This window comes from Etheostoma cragini, chromosome 15, assembly GCF_013103735.1.
Source record: "Etheostoma cragini isolate CJK2018 chromosome 15, CSU_Ecrag_1.0, whole genome shotgun sequence".
Classification (NCBI taxonomy): domain Eukaryota; kingdom Metazoa; phylum Chordata; class Actinopteri; order Perciformes; family Percidae; genus Etheostoma; species Etheostoma cragini.
The window spans coordinates 13,563,134-13,585,373 of NC_048421.1; the positions used below are offsets into that span (position 1 = coordinate 13,563,134).

At 40.2% G+C, this 22,240-nt stretch overlaps 1 protein-coding gene across 3 annotated transcripts; it reads left to right on the plus strand.

Moving 5' to 3' along the window:
- The first annotated feature begins 139 nt into the window (after window positions 1–139).
- On the plus strand, window positions 140–21,335 carry ttyh3a (tweety family member 3a). 3 transcript variants are annotated; one of them, XR_004659599.1, is made up of 17 exons: window positions 140–505; window positions 1,045–1,225; window positions 3,891–4,060; window positions 6,277–6,388; window positions 6,559–6,779; window positions 7,696–7,791; window positions 8,478–8,550; window positions 9,684–9,759; window positions 12,031–12,086; window positions 12,790–12,882; window positions 13,716–13,808; window positions 14,548–14,684; window positions 16,038–16,211; window positions 16,670–16,745; window positions 17,763–17,864; window positions 18,935–18,966; window positions 19,319–21,335. XR_004659599.1 is itself a non-coding variant. In XM_034893863.1 (16 exons), the coding sequence occupies exons 2-15, from the start codon at window positions 1,100–1,102 to the stop codon at window positions 17,841–17,843; spliced, it is 1,584 nt and encodes a 527-aa protein (XP_034749754.1). In that variant the 5' UTR covers window positions 140–505; window positions 1,045–1,099; the 3' UTR covers window positions 17,844–17,864; window positions 19,319–21,335. The 3 variants fall into 3 exon arrangements, 2 of the variants coding, with proteins under 2 accessions (XP_034749754.1, XP_034749755.1); XM_034893863.1 differs by lacking the exon at window positions 18,935–18,966; XM_034893864.1 differs by lacking the exons at window positions 17,763–17,864; window positions 18,935–18,966.
- Window positions 21,336–22,240: the final 905 nt, after the last annotated feature.

The window sequence follows — 22,240 nt, forward strand, 5'->3', positions numbered from 1 at the left end:
CTCCTGTCAAATCTAAAAAAAAATCACGGCTTTCTTTTTAAGTTGAATTCACCACCCAATTCAATAAAGCAGCAGTCCTAATATTTCCGACAGTACCTGAATCTCTCATTAGCTGATCAACATGGCGCCTCTGGGTGGCGCTACTTGGTCATTTTTATGCTGGTGAAATGGGCTGTGTGCTGGCTGGGCTGAGTATGCCGCCAGCTGGGTGAATTTCATGAACAATCGCCGTGTTGGTCACCGGTCTCCCTAAAATCAACTAATAACTGAATGGACGTTTTACTCGGAGGAACTTGGAATAGGACTGCAAGAGAGAAACCGGGGAATTACCAGCTGAACAAAACAGGATGTAGCTAACTAACCGCAGACCAACATGTCAAGTGGAACAAAAGAGACTTCTTTTTGTTATACGCCTCCGTGCACGAGTCTCAACGGACTGAACTATCGCTAGCTAACCAGCAGCTAAACCAGCTAACGTTAGCTGAGTTAGCTAGCTACATTACAGGTAAAACTAGCTAGCTTTTATTTTTTATTTTTTAAACGTACTATTTTACGACACTTAAATTGACCGCGGCTCTCGGGAGTTTACTGCTAACATTAAGACAAGATCCCGACTAGCGACACAACCTTGACATAAGTTGACATGTTAATGAGCTAGCTAGCTAACGTTAACTAGCTTCACTTCGCCCGGAGTTATAACGTTACCCTAACGTTATTAGCAAGGCAACGTTAACGCTACATCACTGTTTGTCAATATAGGGAGCTACTGTTCTGGTCGAGCTTGCATTGCTAATACTAAATTTTATAGTATAATGTGAACATCTATTATTTACTAATTAATATGAATAATATTTGCAATTGACACAGTCAAAACAACACTTCTACTTTACTAGCTATCTAGGTGGTATCGTTAGAGTATCTAACGCGAGCGACCTTACCAACTTCGTTTCTCATGCTAGATTAACAACACTGCTATTGTTTAGTCTTTCATCCCGGATATAGACATAACTACTTTGTGAAGTGGTTTCCTCTCTGTGTTTACAGTTTCAAGCATCCTTGCTTGCCTCTGTTGACTGGATCATATTGACATTTGCTCGCAATGGCAGCAGTGGTTAGCTACTCTCCACCATGGTGGGTGAACCTCATACACAGACTTCCCCATTTCAACTTCATGTTCGAGCAAACAAGCAGTGATTTCCGACCAGAGGACTGGACATATCAACAGGTAAAAAAAACTCTCACTGACCCATGTGCCTCGTATCATATGACCTAATAAACTGTGATTCCTAGGCATCTGTAAGGTACAGGAATGTTTACAATTCATGTTTTTTTTACGCGTTATACCGAGTTCAGCTTCCCCCTTCATGAGCAAGAGAACATGACTGTGTCCCATACTTTCTCTAAGCCTGCAACCTTAAATGTACGCTAACGTTATTAGTATTTCTCAGTGACAGATGACCTGTTTGCACCTGTTCTTCCTCTTCACCTTTTGACCTTTTGATCCATGTCACCATCTGTGTGTAGCTGTTATATCCATGTCTTGACATTTGCCAGACACCAGCCATCTGTCATTGTACAATGTGATCCAAGCCACCAAAATTGACTTAAACTGTAATCCTCAAATTTAGTCTAACCTGTATTTGACAGAGCCTTTTCTGCTGCTCGTCACCTGACCTCAGCAATGCCCCTTCAATTACAACATCTAAAACCAGGCTCAAAACTCACCTATTTGCATTGGCCTTCCCTGTGTTTTAATGGTCTTACCCTGTTATGTCTGTAAGTAAGTGTTTGTCTCTTGATGTCTTCTTAGCTTAAATCACTGATCTGTAACTGTAAGTGTTGATTTTATTTTATTGGTTAATGCTCTATGTACAGCACTTTGGGCAGTGCAAGCTTTTTTTAATGTGCTATAAAAATAAATCTTACTTAATTACTTGTTAGGGGCATTTGGACTCTAAAGTACTTTTGCAAAAACATCTAGTTCCAGATGATTTAGTCCTAGCTTTAAAGAGGTAGCAAAGGCCCAGAAGTAGACTGTACAGTCTGATGAACAGCTAAGACAACGGGAGAAAAGAGCAGCATGGCCTTTTTCACATGGTTATTATAAGAAAATCTCTAAATCTAGGTTCTTTATGCGGTTGTACCTTTGGTGAGTGTTTAGCACTTTCTATGTTCTCATTTATGCTGATGCCATTGGTTTCTGTTATGCCTCTAAAAACGGTGATTGACATAACACACCTATTAGCTTAGACCCACAGGATCCAAATAAATGGCTGCATAAATCCAGTTTGAAAGTTAGGACCCCTGATTGTGTCAGATGGCATAGCATTAACTTCAGATTAACCATTAGTTTAACATTCAGCAAAGACATCCTGCAAATCCTCTTAAGTAATTTAGTGGAAACTGTTGAGTCAACTGTTTATTTAACGTAATGCTGCTATCTTGTAAGATGGGAAGTTGTTTATTTTGTCTAGGGCTTGATAAAAAGTTTAATGTACCAACATTAGTTGGCCTAAAATAATTAATTATCTTTAATTCATTCAATAGCTGACTTTTTTCATGCTTCTCATTTTTTAAGGTGGAAAGATGTCAGATGTTGGCCAGATTTCTTTAGTTGGTTCATGATTTAGTGGCTAGGATGGGCTGGAGTAAGTATAGGGATATTCAGTGGAAACATAATGCATGTGTTCTTAAAATGCACAAGGAGGCTAATATAGCTGTTGGAGCACATTATGTCACACCACACTGTTATCACAACACGAGCAAAACATAAGAGACCGTAATTAGCTTAAACACCATACTTTATTAACCCACTATTCTGCTAATTATTGTTGATGCACAGCTCTCACTCAGTTGTCAGGGCAAGTCTTGACTTGTCAGCTGTCACTGCTGCTCATTATAGGACTATGTCATGATGATGCAACCTTGGTACCTTTTGAATTTGTCACTCTTACATCTTGCACAGATGATCTAGAAGCAATATCCTAACAGAAACATGCAGTGAGGCTGGGCAATGTTTCAAAATTATATCAATATCATTATATGATACTACATATCGTTTTAGATTTTAAATATCGTAATGTGGCATACGTGTTGTCTTTCCCTGGTTTTAAAGGCTGAATTAAAGTAAAATTGTCATTTTCTGAACTTACCAGACTGTTCTAGCTGTTCTATGTTATGCCTTTACCTACTTAATCATTACATCCACTTTAGTGATGATGATTACTTAAATCTCTTGAATATTGATGTATTTTGTCAAGAATATCATGATATTTGAGTTTCTCTATACCGCTCAGTAGGATTATAGTTTTTACTGCTGGACTCACTCATTCGCAGTCATTAAGTCATGTTTGGTTGAACTGTGCAGAACAACATGTAAAAGCCAAATCATTAATTTTTACATTCATTCATATTTGTGTCTGATTATCTTGTCTTTCATTTGTCTGTATCAACAGTATTGGTTCAATGGAACAGACTCACTAAATATTGGGTTGTCAAGACTGTGCTTTGAGCCAGCAATTGTTCCAAGGTTGAGTTCACTAACTGCCATAAAACCGGTCGACAACCATTGCACCAGGGTTTGTCAGTCACTGTGATGCATTGTTGAAAAAACTAAACCAATGGATTAACTCTGGGTTTTTACAAAACAAAAATAGCAGGATGGAAATCTACCCCAGCCATGAATCTTTAGGAGTATACTGTGAAGTAGGCATTTTGCCTTATCTCCATAGTGCTGCTGTTGACTAAGAGGTTTGCCTATGATAGTGTATTGCTCTACTGCTAGCATTGCATGTATGTATCTCTCAATTTGTCTTTCATTCTAAACTTTTACTGATGTAACAGTGGTATCAACAATGAAGTTTCCTTAATGCCATCCCTCTGTCCACCAGTCGATCCTGTTACTGGGTGGTGTGGCGCTCGCCTGTCTGGCACTGGACCTCCTGTTCCTGCTTATCTATTCCATTTGTCTGTGCTGCCGGCGGAAAAAGAACGAGGATCAGCCCGGCGCTGACTGCTGCTGCACAGCCTGGTGTGTCATCATTGCAACACTTGTCTGCAGGTGAGTCTTAACACATGATTGGAGTGGAGAGGATTAGAGCTGGGTGATACAGCCAACATCTTATATCCCAATATAAGTCATTTTATATCTGGATGACAACATTTATCACAATATAACATGTTTTCTGGTAATTCAATGCATACATAGTCTAAGTGGAATAACTACACAATAAAGTTTGTTTTTGGGTACTCCTAAGTGAATTGAATACTTTGTAAATGTACTGAAACCCTATTTTGGAATATGATTAGATAAATTGGTACATCTTTCTGAGAGTATGTATTTGAACTCTTCCTTATGTGTTGAGTTGTTTGGGTTTGACCACCTTCATGCGTCCACAATAGTGACAAGAGAGCAGAGCGAGACACAGTGATCTTGCTGTGAGACACCTGCTGTGTCTTGCTGCATTTGCCTTGTATGATCACTTTAAGATGCATACTGTATGCTTTGTCTGAAAATGGCATACAGGAAGAGGCAGGACACCAATCAACAACTGACCAATTTTAGCTAAATATGTTAATTATGTGGTCGGCACTAAACACAATGGAAAGCTTGGATTCAGAGAGGGTCAAGAACGTTCCTGGAACAGCCTGCTCCTCCAAACCAACCAACAATAAGTCTAGGAATAATGGAAACAATTTCAATTTGCAGAGGCGTTAAATTTTTCTCAGTCCACTTAATATTTTCCATATGAAATAGGATATGCTTGTAATTTATCAACAACCACAGTTCACTACACAAAATGATCCAAGGTCAAATAAAATCACATTTCAATGAAATGGCTTCTTTACAGAAACCCAAAGGACTTTATAACCTAAACTAAGGCAAGGCTAACCCCCAGCCTCACTCACACACACAGCATGGATACAGAAATTAGTTATGACCTTGATTGTAATGTTTGTGAAACTGTACAGCAGTGCTCAGGGAAATAATGTTTGTATGTGTGCACAGTTAAAGCACAAATACTATAGGATTGCTATATGCTTCAATTTAGTATTTTGATATTTTTGAAGTAGATGGTGTGAGAACTGTACCACCTGGACATGCTTCCTATCCTTGAACATTGCAGTTGTTTCCTGTTTTCCTCCTCCTGTTGATGGGCCACTGGAGAGCCATCACGGATGATTCACAGTAGTACAAAGAGCTTGGGGGACTTGATGAGTACAAGAACTGCATTACAATCACCGTATTTGTGGGTGCTTCTACCCTTGTACAAATGTGTTTTAGTTTGGTTTTTTTTTATTCTAGGAGATCATACATTTCTTTGTTTAGCACTGCTTTTGTTCTTTAAAGAGTCTGTGCTTGACAGTATTGCAAAAGGCGCTGCACCACTATTAAAGATTTTGGAATTTTAAATGTTTCATTTGTGTGTTATCAGTTATTTTTGAGGGTTGTTTTTACCAATATTGAAAGAGCAGTTTCCACTGGCTCATTGTCACAGCAGGGAAGTTAGTTGTGTTATTGTTCTGACACTGCTTCTGTTCACTTTTTTCACACTGCACGGTGTGAGAGGAAGAGATTAGCAGCCCTCCGGGAAAAAGGAAAACCCATTGATTCACTGAATGATGTTGGCTGAGCACTAGATTGGTCTGACTTTGCTTTGAGGGATTCGCTTATCATCATCGTACTTGATAAAATCCACTCTGGCCTAGGATGGGGGTTAGCAAACACCAACAGTGGCAACACAGGACGAGATATTGATTCTCGCTTCAAATTGCTTCTCTGAGCACAGAAAGGGATCCTATTTTTTTTTTTACTTAAATGTACAAAGCAATATCTCTGTGAGAAGCATCCACTCTGTAGAGGATTGCGAATGGCCCACAAATTGTCAGAATTTGTTTTCTTTTCTTGATGTACCTATAGAAACAGTTTCCAATGCCGTTGTCAGAACAGTTTTTTTGCAACCCGAGGCCTGTCGGTGCAAATGAGAGCTGATCTCCTGCCTCAGTACAGCCTTTGTCAGCCGTAGTTTGGGGCATAGCTGGTCCATTCCACTGTGTTTCCATGGTTCTGTAAGGAGTCTTTCTGCCGAAGCTGAAAGGAGCCTGTTGACTGGGTTCTGAACCGACAGGGTTAATATAGAGTTCACACGCCTCTCTCCCTTCCTTGCTATCCCCCCCGTTCGCTCGCTTCTCTCTCGTCTCCTGTTTGTGTCTTTTTTAGCTAATCCCTCCTCCTCACCACCCAGTTTCCCCACCCTTTCTTTTGTCTCCTCTCAGCGCTGGCATTGCTGTCGGTTTCTATGGGAACGGCGAGACTTGTGATGGATTGAACCGGCTGACGTATTCCCTGCGCCATGCCAACCGCACAATCACTGGGGTGGAGAAGCTGGTAAGACTAAGGACTATTAAACATATTGGTAAATTATACCAACATGTTTAATAATTCATCACCTTTCTGCCATTTGCCTCCCTGGCTTTCTCCTATCACTAGAGCTGTACAGAAAATCTCCTTTTACTTCAACTCTTTCGTGTCCTTGTATGTCTCTGTGCTGGTTCTAGGTAGATGACAGTACATCCTCATTGAACCAGACGGTAGACAACAGTCTGCAACAGCTTGAGGGCCAGTATGCACAGCACGCAGACTACCTGTCCATCATCCAAAAACTGCAGGGCCAGCTGGATGAGCTGGTCAGACAGATGGTGGAGATCCCCTTCTGGGACAACAACGACATCTCCCTGGAGGATCTGGCCGTCAAGGTTGAGCTGTTTGACTGGTACAGGTAAGTCTAGTGGTGCACTTCAAGCAATCACTCAAACAAAGGATGCCATACAGAATAATGCAACACATTATATATTCAGCTTCTTTTTGATGCTGCAGAGTAAGGAGTGGCAGCAGGGAGCAATGTAGACAACAGACCACGATTTGTGTGCTGCATCTCTTTATTACACTTTCAGTGCAGACACACACTCTTTCAGTAATTCACTGGCTTGGGAAGACTTTGCTGTCGCTCACCTCTTAGTTCACATATTGTCGGAAAGTTGAATGTTACTTGGTTTCTTCCCTGGCTGAGGATCTTTCTGAGTGCATTATGAAGCTAATGCGAGCAAAGACAAGGATTGAGTCGTACTTGTTCAGCATATCATCAGTCTGCTGCCTCACCCAGAATCTCAAACCTGCATTAAGTTTGGTAGACAATATTAAAAAGTTATAATCCGTCAGCATGATATTGAGTTTGCTTACATGTCTGCCCAAATTCATAAATATGCAAGGCACTTACCAAATGGTTTAATTTTTTTATAGAGTGTCACAAAATAAATTCAAACATGAATGATATGTTACATGTTGCATATGCAAATTGAGGGGTTGCAAGGTCTAACTGATGTGTCTAACTGATTCCGAAAATTCTGTAATTTATATATTTAGAATAATGTCAATGTGAAAACAATGTGGCAATGTGAAATGGTCTCTTGTTGTAATCTCTTTGGCGTTTGTTTTGAACAATCCTTAAATAAATTATTCCTGTTATCAAACACATGTTTTCTAGGTAATTGTTAAAAAATTAGAATTGTTTATTTATGAGCTAAGAGTATGAATTATTGTGCTTGTTGTAAAAATAGTGCTCCTTTTTCTATTAGGAGATGGTTTGCCGCGCTGTGCTCTTGGCCATTTGTTGTTAATGACATTTGTCCTCACAGGTGGCTGGGCTACATAGGCCTGCTACTGTTCGACGTCCTCATCTGCCTTCTGGTGCTGTTTGGCCTCATTCGCAACTCCAAGGGAACGCTTATAGGGTGAGTCTTATCACCAGTCATCGCCCCGAGAGGACTTGGTTCAGCTTAGGAAATTGTCATAAAATTAATGTTCACGAAGGCTTCGACTAATCAAGGCCATCTCGTCATTATGATTTAGTCAGGATGAATTTATGCCCTATAAAATATAATCCCAGTCACAATGAATTTAGCATAATGAGCCTGATATCCTCAGTATTTGGTGTTGTTTACTAATAACACTTAATCCTGGCAAACAAATATAATATTTTTGGTTACTGTTTTATATTTATTTAAAACGGCTGTGAAAGGGCGATTTGCATTGTATAGGAACTAAAGGTCTACCAACAATGGGAGAAAGATGTCTCATGGGAAAGGAGATCACTGTGTAGTTTTTCCTTTCAATAACAGATGATATCAAATAGCGAAAACAAATCTAAACAATTTGTACATATTAAGTTATACACACTGTGACAGTAATGCTTGTAGTCAATTGCCTTTGTTTTTTTTCAACAATGGTTAATTTAAAAGCTTATTGTGTTATAATCTCATGAGTAGGCTTGACACATACTCAAGTACCAACTTAATTAGCTTAAACATATCTCCAGGTATACTGTATGGATTTTTGTTGTGCACATAAATAGTATTTCTCTAAAACTAACCGCAGGTTAAAGGTACCTAAACGTCTCATTCCATCTTGCTCTCCGCAGGGTGTGCTTGTTTGGTGTAGTGGCTCTCATAATCAGCTGGGTCTCTCTTGGGCTGGAATTGGCAGTCTCTGCGGTAAGTGTCTCCACCATAGCATGATCGCGTTTTCCAGAGCTGCACAGTTCATTACACTCACTACCGGTCAAAAGTTTTGGGTCACTTACAAATTTTCACACCACTCTACTTTAGACAGAATACCAGCTGATCTGAGTGGGTGGCTGATCTTTAATGCAATATCTACATTGCCCATTATCAGAAACCATTCATTAAATGTTCCAAAGGCACATTCTGTTTACTAATCTGATATCATTTTCAAAAACTAACTGAGAAAAAAACAGGAGAACCCTATGCAATTATGTAAGCACATAATGTAATCTGAAACCTGCCACCCTGGTTAAAAAAAAAAAAATGCAACTGATCTCAGCTGGTATTGTGTCTATAATGGAGTGCAATGGAAATTTCAAAGTGACCCCAAACCTTTTTTTTGTTGCTCAACCAAGGACTTCAGAATGTGCTGTGCAACAGCATGTGCAGATGAGTGTGACGCTATGAAAACAAGGTACAAGAGTGTAGATGACATTACCCAAATAGTTGACTAATCTCTCAGGGACCCTCCACCTCTCAAACACATAGGCAATCCCTGGCAGAATCGCTCTCCCCTCCTTTTTCCACATGAAATAAAAATGTCATCAAATTTGATCAGTTAAAGAAAAACACTCCCACTTTCTCAGAAAATGGTGGCGAAATGCATCTGAAGCCCTGTACTTCATTAGCCCTGAAAACAGGTTTATGTTCCACACATGTATTTAAACACATTTAAACTATTATTGTTGTATTTAGTTGCATCACAATTACAGGGTTTTATACTTTTCTTGTCACTCTTCTCACTTTTGCAGAAATCCTCAAGATTACTGGTTGTGAGAATTGTGATCACAAGCAAAATAATTTAGATTAACTTTGTAGCCATTATATTGCAACCATTGTACACAGAAGACCAAAGCAGCTAATTTGTCTGCCTTACAAAAACTACTTTGATGCTGGGATGGAATCGGCCTGTAACGTTGTAAACATTATTTTAATAGCTGCAATCAACTACTCCCACGTTCCATCCAGCATGACATTGCATCTAGTAATGTGTTGTTATTATGCCGGGAAAATGTCACTACAACTGTGTTGTTCATTTCTAAGTCTTTTTCTTGTTTTTTTAGACCGCCAGTGATTTCTGTGCTGCCCCTGACACGTATGTCACCAAAGTAGCAGACCAGTATGGCGTCATCCATCAAGGTATGAATCACATATAAGTATCACTCATATGACACTGACCGAGATTACCAGGTTGGAATGCGTTGGTTTTGTATTTACTCAGACAACTCTTAGAAATGCTGAATATTGCACATCTGAAATTGTAGAAGACACATTAGCCCGAATTCTTAAATGTTTGCCTCCTTCCCGTTCTCAATGCTCTGATTATTGTGCAGCAGTGAAGTGGAATTGTCATGAAGAATTGGGCTTGATCTTGTCCATTGCCCATAAAAAAACCTCTGAAAATGGCTGTCATATATGCGGTAGGGTCAAGAGGCCAATGAGCTGCCGTTTTAAGCACTACAGAAGCCTCTTTAACCATCTTGTTTTTGTAATTGCCCAATCTCTTCCATGATGGGATGCATGTAAGGGAAAAAAGGATAGTGCCTCGGGTGTGTGTGTAATGCAGAGTGTATGGGGGAGATAAGAGTAGTGGAGAAGAGGATCAAAGACACAATGCATTTCCTGCATCCCTCTTCAGTCCAGAAAATGGTGCTTATAAATAAAACCACCCAGGACTTCCTGTCTACTTGATGTGCTTTTTCATCATCATCAGTTTCCCAGTTTTTCTTTTTCTACTTTCTTCTCTAAAATATGGTTATTGCTGAACCATGAGCACCAACTTACTCTATGTACTGAACTGTAATACTGCAGCTGTGATGCAGTTTTTTTTGCCCCAGATCTGAATTGTGCAGTATGGGGGTTCTGTTTTTTCCTCTGTCACACATGTAAACTGTAAGCTTTTATTCTGAGCTTGTATTACTTAAATTAGGGGTAGGACAAATACTTAATTTTGCGCTACATTAACTCTGGCAAATTAACAGAATTACACGTATGTAAAGTTTCCTGTTACTTTTATATTTTTGGTTGTTATAAGCCATAATTGAGTCTTCCTTCCAGACCACTGTAGCACCCTGTGTCATCAGAGTGGAAACTAAGTTGTAAGTTATACAAGAACAGCAGTATTTCAATCCATTACCAAAAGGTGTTTTTTCCTGATATTCATGTGTGTGGGTGTATGTGTGACAGGAATTTACTTTCTATGTACATCTCTATACTGGAAATCTTCGTCATGAGTTTGCTCAACTGTGTAGGAAAGAAGGTCCCGAGTGTGGACTCCTAGGTTGGTGGTGGTGTTCTCACAGCTTGTATTTATGGATGTTGCTGTTGCTTTTGAGTCACTGAGGATTTCTCATCGACTCCTACTCAACCATGTGAGGTAGCTGCAAAATGGGTTTTAATAGCATGTGAAAGTCCAAAACTATGATTACAGTCTGTTTTGCTCTCTGGTGTACTGTGAGCACCATACAAGTTTTCCCATGTAATTTCAACTCCAGAGATGATTAAACTGCTCTTCAGGCTGTTTGCAGAAAGCTCTGTGTTATAAGAAAGGTTATACCTAAGCCTTTTACTGGCTTTGTGTTCTTTTGTTGCATATGTGTTACTGAATCATGGGAAAAACACATTTATTCATGCTATTAGAGCGTGTGTGAACTTTATTCTTTTGGAACAATTCACCTCAGGATTAGCTCAACGGGAGTACAGTTACAGAAGCAGTCAAGCTCTAACAAGGCAAGCAGGGAACACGTTGAGACAGAGCTAGAAAATAAAATCCAAGGGCTCTGCATGGGTCTGCTACCAGGCTGTGAAATGACGTGCTTTCTATACTTTACTTACATTATAAGTAAGTATTATACTTTATTAGTCCCGCAAGTGGAAATTACAACTTACACTCTGTTGTTATTACACACATAACACACACATGCTCAGTACTTATACATGCACTAATGGAGAGATGTCAGAGAGAGGGGGCTGCCAATGGAAAGACGCCCCGAGCAGTTGGGGGTTGGGTGCCTTGTTCAAGAGCACCTTGGCAGTGCCCAGGAGGTGAACTGGCATCTCTCCAGCTACCAGTCCACCACCTAACATAGTGTCAAACTAACGATCCAAATCCCATATGCATTATAGCTAGACCAATACAGGAGTTTTGAGGCCGAATGTTGATATTTGCCAATTTAAATGAATCTGATAATGACATATCGGCCCTATTATGACAACACTGTTTAAAAGTTACCACAAACCCAGTTAAACATTTTTGTGCTGCAGCTTCTTGCTGCTATTCTTAATTTTGTTAAGTTAAATTTGTCTGGGTTTTGGACCATTGGAAATGAAACAATTGTTCCTGTTGCAGGCCTACCTGTGAATGTATGTGGCTGTGCTAACATTCAGTTCAACTGTTCTTTTCATTCACAGATATCCTGAAGCACTACCTTAGTTGCAGTTTAGAACAAACAAACCCCTTCCAACAGGTTTGTTTCATTTATTATCACTATTTGTTTTTGCATGTTCGAGGTCTTAACATGTTAAATCAACACATTCACACTTAGATGAATACCAATAGTAGGAGGTTTACTAGCTCAACATTAATGGGATATTGATAATGGAAAAATCAGCAGTCACAATATTAAATACATAATCTCTTTATGATGTATGACCTTGTATTTAGTGAGAATTCCAGTGGGCACAATCGGTCACTCCATTTCTCAAAAGATGATGTTTTTCCATGCAATAGTACAATACTTACCATTATGCCGGCAGGAAAACTGATGCAGAGCAGCCTTTCCTGTATGTGCGTACTGATAGCTTGCGCTTGCATCAGACAATATGTGTTAGAAGCTAGACAAGAACTTTAGCTTCACTTTTACTGTGACTCTATAGTTTGCTTCAATGGACTACCTTTATTTCATCTTACTAACCACATAAATAAATCAAAATCTTTGAGTGCTACTGAAGTCCAGGCATCTATTGTTAATACAACTGTGAGGAAATGGAAGCTATATATTATACAGTATGTAAGCCTTTCAGCTCACATCTATAAGCTATTAGCATGCCTTCACTAGACACCCATGTGACCACAAAGGGAGACAACCGAAGCATCTTTGTAATGATTAAAATAATGGAAGTACTTTAAGATGTGTCCCGGGTTGCTACAGTATTCGAACTTCATTTCAGAAGCTCTCCGGGAGTCACAAAGCATTAGTGGAGATGCAGGATGACGTGTCTGAACTGCTGCGCTCTGCCACCAGAGAGTATAAACAAACTCAGGTATGTTTCCAGCCCCATCACACGACTATTTACGAGACATGCCACATTACAGGGCAGCTGTTACCATAAACACTCACCCAGCCCCCCACTGAGCCAAAAGCTGTCTTGTACTATTGTACTGTTTGTGATGATAGAATATCTTATTGAATGGGACCAAACCACTGACCTGCAGCGAAGGGAAGTGCACCTGTCCTCATAAAGATCTGCTGACAGCCCACCTGGGACCTGCATTATGTCCATTTTAGCTGCATTAGGCTTTCACTCGCCCTTGTCAATACAACACTGTGGTATTGTCCAGTGCTGGTCCTTACACTGTGTTGACAGAGGCACAAATGAGAGCTGACATTGGGAATAGAGAGAGGAATATTTCACTTCACATACCCACAAGAAAAAAGTGCTGATGTTGTGGAAATGTTAGGCTATCAAATGTATTTTCCACTGGAGCTGTGATGAGAGTTGGACGGAGAAGGGAAACAGACCATTAAAATGTATTGTACACTAAAATCTGCTTTTTCAGCTGATGCTGCTGTGTTCTGTTGTATATTGACAAAAGCAATCCAAGTAATGCATAGAATGCATAGACAGTGAATTAATCAACGTTAATAACCTCATTTACTTTACACCTGCTTCCTTTTTGCAAATGTTTAGGTTTTGTTATTTTTGACTATTTACAGGCAGGAAATAACCACTTAGTTGCATTTTTGTAATCAAGACAGTGTAAATTACACAAATTTAGATTGTTCATCAAAGCATACATAGGTGCCAAAGTTGGATCTGATGTTAAACCATTTTTTAACATTGTTCATTTTTTTCTTTTCCCTCATTAATCCCAGGGAAGTTTAGAAGAGATCCAGGAGATACTGAACACCACAGAGATCAGTTTACATCAGCTCACTGCCTTGGTGGACTGTCGCAGCCTGCACATGGTGAGCATTGAGGAGAAGACTTACAAACCGAGACATTCTTATTGCCGGGTTGCTCCATGTCTGACGAAGAAGGGCCTGGAAAGTGATTTGTTGAGAAATCTTCATAGTGCAACTTAGTTGTATAAAGCAACTCCTCTTTTTATGCTTGTGCAGCCAGTTGACTACACCTGTCACCATAAATAACATTTGCCTTTCTGTATGCGAGTTGAAGCTGGCTTTGTACCATTTATGAAGCCGGCTGAATGACAAGTACTTGGCAATCGCAATGCTTTGGAGGATTGTCTGCAGTGGCCTCCCAATTCCAAGTGCACACATGCAGGTGTAGCACTTTCTTTTGCTTTCTGGTCTGCCTTCTCTCTTAAAAATCTACCTGTCCAGGCTTATTATATTTAATGAAAATTAGTCTCTCCAGTAGACTACGAAATGTACTTTGGCTGTGCAGTGCATGCAGAATGTAGATTCTCAATCACATTGTGGGGCTTCTTGTCAAACCTAACTTTCCTTCCAGTTTGCTAACCGTAAGCTCATTTATGTGACCTAGTTTAAATAGGAGATCACAGCAGATTCAAAGGCCCTGTTAGGATCCACATGCTAAAATTTTAAAAACAGCCATTTTACTACTTCTTCATTTTTGATTTGCATTTAGTTCTTACGTTGCTCAAATTGCTTTAGATGTTTAAATGCACCATTTGAACTGGTCATACCTGCTATAACGAAAGTCACGTCTCCCATTTTGCAGGACTTTGTCCAGGCAATGACGGGGCTGTGTTATGATGGACTGGAAGGCCTCATCTACCTCGTGCTCTTCTCCTTCATCACTGCTCTCATGTTCAGCTCGATTGTTTGCAGTGTGCCTCACACCTGGCAAAGCAAGGGGTAAGACTTCCACTAGCCACATATACACCCTTTAACTCACAACCACATAGAAACCCGTCCAAAAGCTTTTAAGCAGAGTTTGTGTGCAGGACTGTGTATACAGTGAGAAATAATTTAAGAGGATAAACCTATCAATTAATTATGGTTTTATAGCATTTCTTCTAACCCACTACAGCACTTGTTTGTACGCGGCATGGGAACGAAGCAGACAAAGTAGTTTAAGAGAAACCTAGATAGATAGGGAAACACGATTATTTTTGTTTAAGGCTGTTTACCACTGGGACGTGTCCAGAAGACTCTATTTGCTTCCTCAAATAGATTGCTTCCCATTATCCTCCTATAATTGTGCCGAGTTGGCCTAAATCTATCATAACCACGGTCTGAGCTGGTGTCTCATTCTGCAGCCGAGGGGGGAAATCATCATCTGCAGCAGCAGCAGATAAGGTTTGCAGGATAGCTACGAGGAAAGTGCTTTCCCAGGCACAGCCTGTCAACTCAGCTGCGCCACATAATTAACTGATCCCTCCCAACAATTGGGGGGCATGTTCATCAGTTTGATCTCAGCTGGAGCTTCCTGTTATAAAGCAAAGGCTTACGCTCTACTACACTGTTATCTCAGTGGTTTGCTGAGCTTGTTCTGTTTTATTGTTATAATAATGCAAACCTACTTATTTCTTTTAACCCCATCTGGAACTAAATGAAATGTATATTTAATATGCAGGGTAAACATTTCTAGGATTACTAGTATTTGATTAATGAGTAAGTCACTCTTTTCTATGATATGCATACTTGGGTCATCACACACATTCAGCTGCACTGAGTACAATCATGACCTCATGGATAAGTAATGCATGTAAAAGCCTATGGGATAAACACTAGAGGGAGACAGGCACCATGATGTCTGTGTCATTGTTGCTCTGTTTTGACAGACCGTGGTAAGTGCGTTGTTGTTATCTCACATACATGATTGAGCTTCATTGTTTAAAAAGAATCAAGTGGAATCACATTCTCTCTGCGGGAGTAGGCTATGCTTTTATTTGACAATGTTAAAGAAGGCATTTATCATCCTAGTGATTGAATTTTCCTGCAGAAACTGAACCAATTACTTGAGGCTATTTTTACTTTCTTTGTTCAGTCCCATTAAGGTCAGGGGGAAACTGCCTCTTCTTTGCGTCACAAAGCAGAGAATTCATTGTGTTTTCTCTCCCGCAGGCAGCAATGAAAGTGAATGTGACTGAGAAGAAACACAAAATGTGACGATGTAGCACTCTCACGCTCTTTTTGTTATCAGTAAGATAGGATATGGGGTCCCTCTGGTGGTGGTGGTTTTACTGTGCTGTATTATGCTTGCAGGAACGAGGAAGAAAGTGAGGATGAGTCTCTTAGCCACGGGGGAAGGCAAAACCATGATAACTTGTACCGGGTCCACATGCCCAGCCTGTACAGCTGTGGCAGTAGCTTCGGCAGCGAGACCTCCATCCCCGCCACAGCCCACACCGTCAGCAACGCGCCTGTCACCGAGTACATGTAAGTCACCACTGCTTAAAACTACTCTATTTTAATGGAAAGCTGCACTAAGTGACATGCAGAAGTAGTGGATCATTTATTTTCACAACCTAGCCTGATTTTGTGCACAGTGTGACTGATACTAGATACTCCATCAGGAGCCAGTTTAATGTCCCCAGAGTGGAGCTAAACTCTCCTGTAGAAAGTCATGCAGTGGACAGCACATGCAGCTGTTGCTCTCCAGCTGTGAAGCCTGTGAAACTTAAAGCTCTCAACCTCATGAGTGGATCTCAGTGTTGGGGGAAACTGGGGGAGGGATCCCCCATTTTCTGGCTCTGTATTTTAATGCCTTGGTATGCTGAACACTGACGTGGAGAGATTTATGGACACAGTAAATTGTTTCAGATCTTCAAAGCCGTGTGTAAGGGTTAATACACTCTTCAGCTTGTTGTGTTTGATCTTGTGTTTCAATTCAACAGGGCTCAGAACGCCAACTTTCAGAATTCTCGCTGTGAAAACACTCCTCTGATAGGAAGAGAGTCTCCTCCGCCATCGGTAAGTGTCTCATTTCTTGTAAAAAAAAACAAACATTAGTAATATAGTAACAGCTCTGGGTTATTTGGCAGCCTTTGCCAAGATACTGACCATTAGCCTTTCTCAACCAAAATGATCCAGGATCAAAGGTACCAAAGGAACTAAAATCATGAACTAAACTAGGAACTTAGCATGTAACTGTTTGTTTCCACAGCATCTGAAGAACCTTTTAATATTAGGCAAATTAGATTTATGACGAATTTAAACAGTCATCCTTTGTATTTATTGTTTGTGTCACAGAAAAAAGTGTTACTTTGCTGTCAACTTTAATAAATATCAAGGAATGTCTGCCCCTCATCCTAATACTAATACCAGTAGCACCCAGTTCCTCCTGGTTTTGTAAACAGAATTTAAAGTAGCCGTGGTCGTCTCTGTCAGCGACGGTCGGCCCCAATAACTCCTGAACCATCAGAAAGTCCTGAATCCAGTATAAAATGTTGAACTATCATGCAGTAACTAAATGTAGTTCCTTGTTCTTCCGGTTGAAACGCAAATTTAGTATCACAGATCCTGTTAAGCTTCTCGGAGTAACCCTGATGACCACCTACTATATGTTGGCAGGTTATTTCCCCCGGGTCACAGCCTTTATATGTTAGGTGCGGTTCTGTCTATATGAACTTGGCCTGATGAAGGTCTACGGACAATAACATTGTCAATCCAATCAGTACTAGTAACAGACAGTATGTGGGGTTCTTTGTTAATTTTCCAAGTCAAGTGATTTTTATCCTATGCCCCTGTCACTAAGGCTTCATGGTGCGCAAGAACCTTTTTGAAATTGCGACTTTTACGTACAAACGTTGACCTTGTATTAGCATAGCAAAACAAATCTCAATAAGTCCCTCCTGCCGCTCCCAGCCTGAACCTCTACCAGAGATCATTCCCTCCCTGATATGTCCGTGTGTCTGCCTGGACCTAGACGCTGCTTTGTGTATCTTCTCTATATTCTCTTCTTGTCGTTGTTTCTGCGAATCCATACAGTTGTATTTGACTGCCGCGGACAGTAACAGCGGTCACAGCTGGCAGTTAAAGCCTTCGGAGAGTTCAAGATCGTTTTGGTAACCTCATCTGCGATGCTAACAGGTACAAAACATGCCCACCTCCTCCACCTGCTGGCCTGTTCCTCCCCTGTTCCACCTCCCAAACTCCCAGCCCTCACCCTCTATTCAGGTTCCACCAAAACTTCTGGAACCCTCTCCCTCCCACTCTCCCTCTGTCCTGACTCTTGCTAAGTGTCCCACCTGGTCTCTTACCTGATATCTGTTTCCTGTGGCCCTTGGCTGCATGTTCCCCTACCCCCCTGCACCACAGATGTATTGGGAGGAACATGTGAAGCTGTAACTCTGCCCCGGGACTCACTGTGTCAACGTCAAGTTATGGAGCCGTTTAACTGGATCTGCTTTGTCTTGATTCTTGGGACTGAGGGTGAACTCGTGGGTGTGTTAAGTTTTATAAGCGTTGGGGATTCAGTTATTGGCACCACTCGTTTTGTATGACCTTGCTGTCTTTTTTTTTTCTGATATTTTACTCAACGGCGCTGCATTTAGTGGTATAGATGGCTCCGGCAGCTCATTCATGTGTTACAATCTCAAGCGTCGCCACCACTGCTGCGGTGGCAGAGTTGATATTTTGGTCAGCATTTCCACCTCTGACCAATGAAGTAGTCTGTGTAAAAGTAGATGTCATTTATTCGGAAAACAAGACTTGTTAGGTTGTGGGACAACAGGCATTTTTTCACTACTTTCTGACATTTTAGGCAAAATAATGAATCAAGAAATGAATGAATATAGTCATTAGTTACAGCCCTACCAATGACGCATATTTTCTTTAACATCCAGTGTAAGTCATGTTGTTTTATTGAGCCTATATCGGTGCAAATACTTGGCGTTCACATCCTCAACTGGCTGAACAAATGGCTCTGAAGGCTGATCACAAATAAGATTGTATATATTACTGTTCAAAAGTTACCAAGTCAAAGTAGCGTTTCCACAGGAGTTTGATATGTAGCCTTTTTGTGCTTGAGTTGCTTGTATGAAAAAAACTGCATGGGTGCATCCTAAATGTAAATGAATGTGCACGACGGTTAAAAGTAAAATTATTTCAAGGCTGCTGTGATGTTCTTTCTCTATTTGAATCGATTAACATCCCTTTAGATTCCAGGGCTCTGGAGTTACTAGTTTGAAAGGTAATCAGTTAAGGACTTTCTCTGATCTGTTGAATGAATTGTGTCCTGTTGTGCGTTGATATGCTTGACAATGCTGTATGTTCCTCCAATTATTTTTCAGAAAGGGGTTCTTGTCACTTAATAACTGAGCCTTTGAATCAATTTGTTATTCCAACAGATACATTTTCGCCTGGCTTTAAAGTTGCATCTTGGAATTTTAATCATAAATAATGAGAAAATTCTACACAGACTGTGTATAAAGACAGGACTGATGCGTCCCTTCTTTGTGCAACTTGGAATTGTTTTAACTATAAAGAGTGAAATCGTGATTTTTGTTTTGTTCTGTTTGTCATTTTCTTTTTTTTGTCTGTAGTACACCTCAAGCATGCGCGTGAAGTACCTGGCCAACAGCCCACCAGATCCCAACAACACCCCTCCAGCACACTAAACAACCCTGGACGCATCCTGTCTGCAGCACTGACGTCTCTCATCCAGTCAGTTATTTCTCGTACCTTTCAGTCACTCCTCCTGCTTTCTTCCATCATCTAACTTGATCAAAATGGGAAAACCAATGCCTTTTTCCCTGGTTGGTTAAAGCAAAACCTAAGGAACGCTACACATCATATAACCTTTTCTCCCCCATCCTTGGCTAATGTTTATTATCATTGGTCCTGGGATTTCATCTGATGTGATGGAGCCTGGACTGACTTTTACACTCCAACTTATTTCTTGAAACACAAATGCACCATGACAAGCACAGTGTCACATCTAACAAAACATTGCAGTGTTGAGGACTCTGGAAGTGCTCGTAGACCAACACTGATTACGACTGGTTGTTGATTTTGTTTTGTGAAGTACTGTACTGCCCTCTCTCGTTGCTGTGGGAGAGAGTAGAAGAAATGCCTTACACATAGAGGAAGTACCAACTGTTTTCTTCCCACCTGAAGTGTAGACATTATTTCTCACATAACGTAGATCAAACGGTAGTCAAATAGATTAATCTTAGAGTGCAACATCTCCTCATTCTGCTTGTGGAATTTAAAATGCAAGTCTGCTGTTTGAGTCAACAAGATTATCATTATTCTCCAGTTGAAGTCGTCCTACTGTATATTACACATGCACATTGGCTTGTTTTAGCATTCCGTGTTAAATCCAATGTATGGGACCAGTTTTTTCGCAGTGTTGCATGAATCACAGCTCTGAAATTTTAATTTTTTTATTCTTGGGTCACTTCCTGTGGCATTCTACATTGATGAGCCCCTATTCTGCAGCAATGACTGCAACTTGTGAAACTGTGAACTTGATTCTGGCACATGCTCTCAGAGGACAAAGATGAGCTGTGTGATGGAAATGCAGCTGTTTGACGAGTCTCAGCAGGACGACGATGACGGGGGAAAAAACCATGAAACCGCAGCGAGTTTGACAAAGACGAGGCGTTTTATACTGCTTGAAGCAGAAACTTTTTTCTTTACAGCCCATTGAAGACGATGGTGAAGCAGCGGCATGATGTCTTTGGCCACATTGTACGATAATCTGCCTCTTCACCAGACTGCTTGTTATTCTCCTCACGTTCTTGTTAAGTTGTAAAGCCTCATCTCCCTGCATCAGAACTGGGAATAGTCCACACACTCATTAACTCTGTCCGCCAATGGTCCTCTTCACCAGATGCAGCAGTTTAGAGTCAGACATTTCTCTTAATGCAGTTTTATGTGACATAATGCATATCGCAGTATCTTGGAGAATTTCAATAAGCAACTGTCCGCATTGGCAATGCAGTGTCTGACAAATGTGTTTTAGCATTTATAACAAAGCAGATAAGAGTGAGTGGATGCTGTGAAGGGATTGTGATAACTCTGCTCTCTATAATCTGGAAATTGTCAAAAGAAAACCTGCTGACTTCCTGTTGAAGCGAGATGTTTATACCTCTGCTCCTTCAACCTGCGTCTCTTAGATGTGCATTGTGACCAGAAAAAAAAGGTTGTTTTTGTTTGTGCCAACAAGTGAAGCCAAACACTTTTACCATATGAATATCTTTTTAAATGTCCTATACTTGAGGCCACTTTGTAAAGTTTAAAGCTCCTGGTTGCCTGTGCAATCAAATGAGAAAATGAGCCTGTAATCATTTATGCTCTGGAAAACATTATTACACTGATGCGAATCTTTCTGTTTTGGGGTTATAGTCATATTGTCTTTGTTTTGTTTTTTGTAATGTAAGGTGGTTGTACAGAATATACACATTAACAGAATGAAAAAAGAAAAATCTGGCTGAAAATTAAATGTCAGTTTTAATTTCTTAAAAAGCTTACTCCATTCAATTTGCTTTTTTCATTTCATTTTAGAACCCCTAGAACCCACAACGTGTTGCTTTATTAATGTAAATACGTTAGATTTAAATTTGAGTTTTTTTTCTGGAAAAAAAATCACTGTAGATGTAATCTTTTTTTCTTTTATACGTAATTTTGCAATCTTTAAAATGTGTACATGTTAAACCTGCTTGAATGCTGTGTTTTAAAAATTAAACAAACCCTAACTGTAGTGGCACCTGCTTGTTGAATTTCTTTGTTGCATTTTCTAATTTCACTTGAAAAGCTGCTGCATCAGGACATCCTGACCAGGAACAGACACTAGAGAGCAGCGTTACATCACTACCGGCTCTGGTGTCACCCCCATTTAGCTTTTACAGACAAACTGGTCCTTTTGTGACACCGGTTTTATTGGTAACAGATTGAAGAATGTAAAATGTGTGCATAAAGAAAGGATTGGGTCCACTTTGTCTTGGTAGCCACACATTTATCTTTTTTTTTATTTTTTTTATTTTAAATCTTTTAGGTTAACCCCTGCCCTCATTTCTTTTTCTTTTTTTTTACTCCCCCCTCCTTTGTCCCTTCTATTGAGGAGGTATCACTTGCACATTGATGACAATGTACCTTGGATGTTTTTAATAGAGATTTTATTTTTTGAGACTATATTCCATGCAGTGAGCCCTTCACAAGATTGAATCAGCACAGTGCAGCTGACGGTATTATCCATGTGCACCTCAATGTGTTCATCACAAAGATCCCGCAGCTTTCCTTCTCCGTTGTCTTCCTTGTTTTTATTCTTTTTTGAAAAGTAGAAAAGAAAATACAAATCTTTACGTATGAAAAAATAGAAAAAGATAATATATACTATACACGACTAAAACAACTTTGAAACGCACACGTTCCACCAAAACAAGTTCCTTCCCGAAGCTACTTAGAAGCGGGCACCATGGCTCTGTCCGTTGCTTAGCCCCGCCCATGACGAATGTGATTGG

Coding starts and splice junctions, on each gene's coding strand:
- ttyh3a (XM_034893863.1), top strand. CDS start 1,100: ATGGCAGCAGTGGTTAGCTACTCTCCACCATGGTGGGTGAACCTCATA. Junction 14,685..16,037: donor CACACCTGGCAAAGCAAGGG/GTAAGACTTCCA, acceptor TTATGCTTGCAG/GAACGAGGAAGAAAGTGAGG. Junction 16,212..16,669: donor GCGCCTGTCACCGAGTACAT/GTAAGTCACCAC, acceptor TCAATTCAACAG/GGCTCAGAACGCCAACTTTC.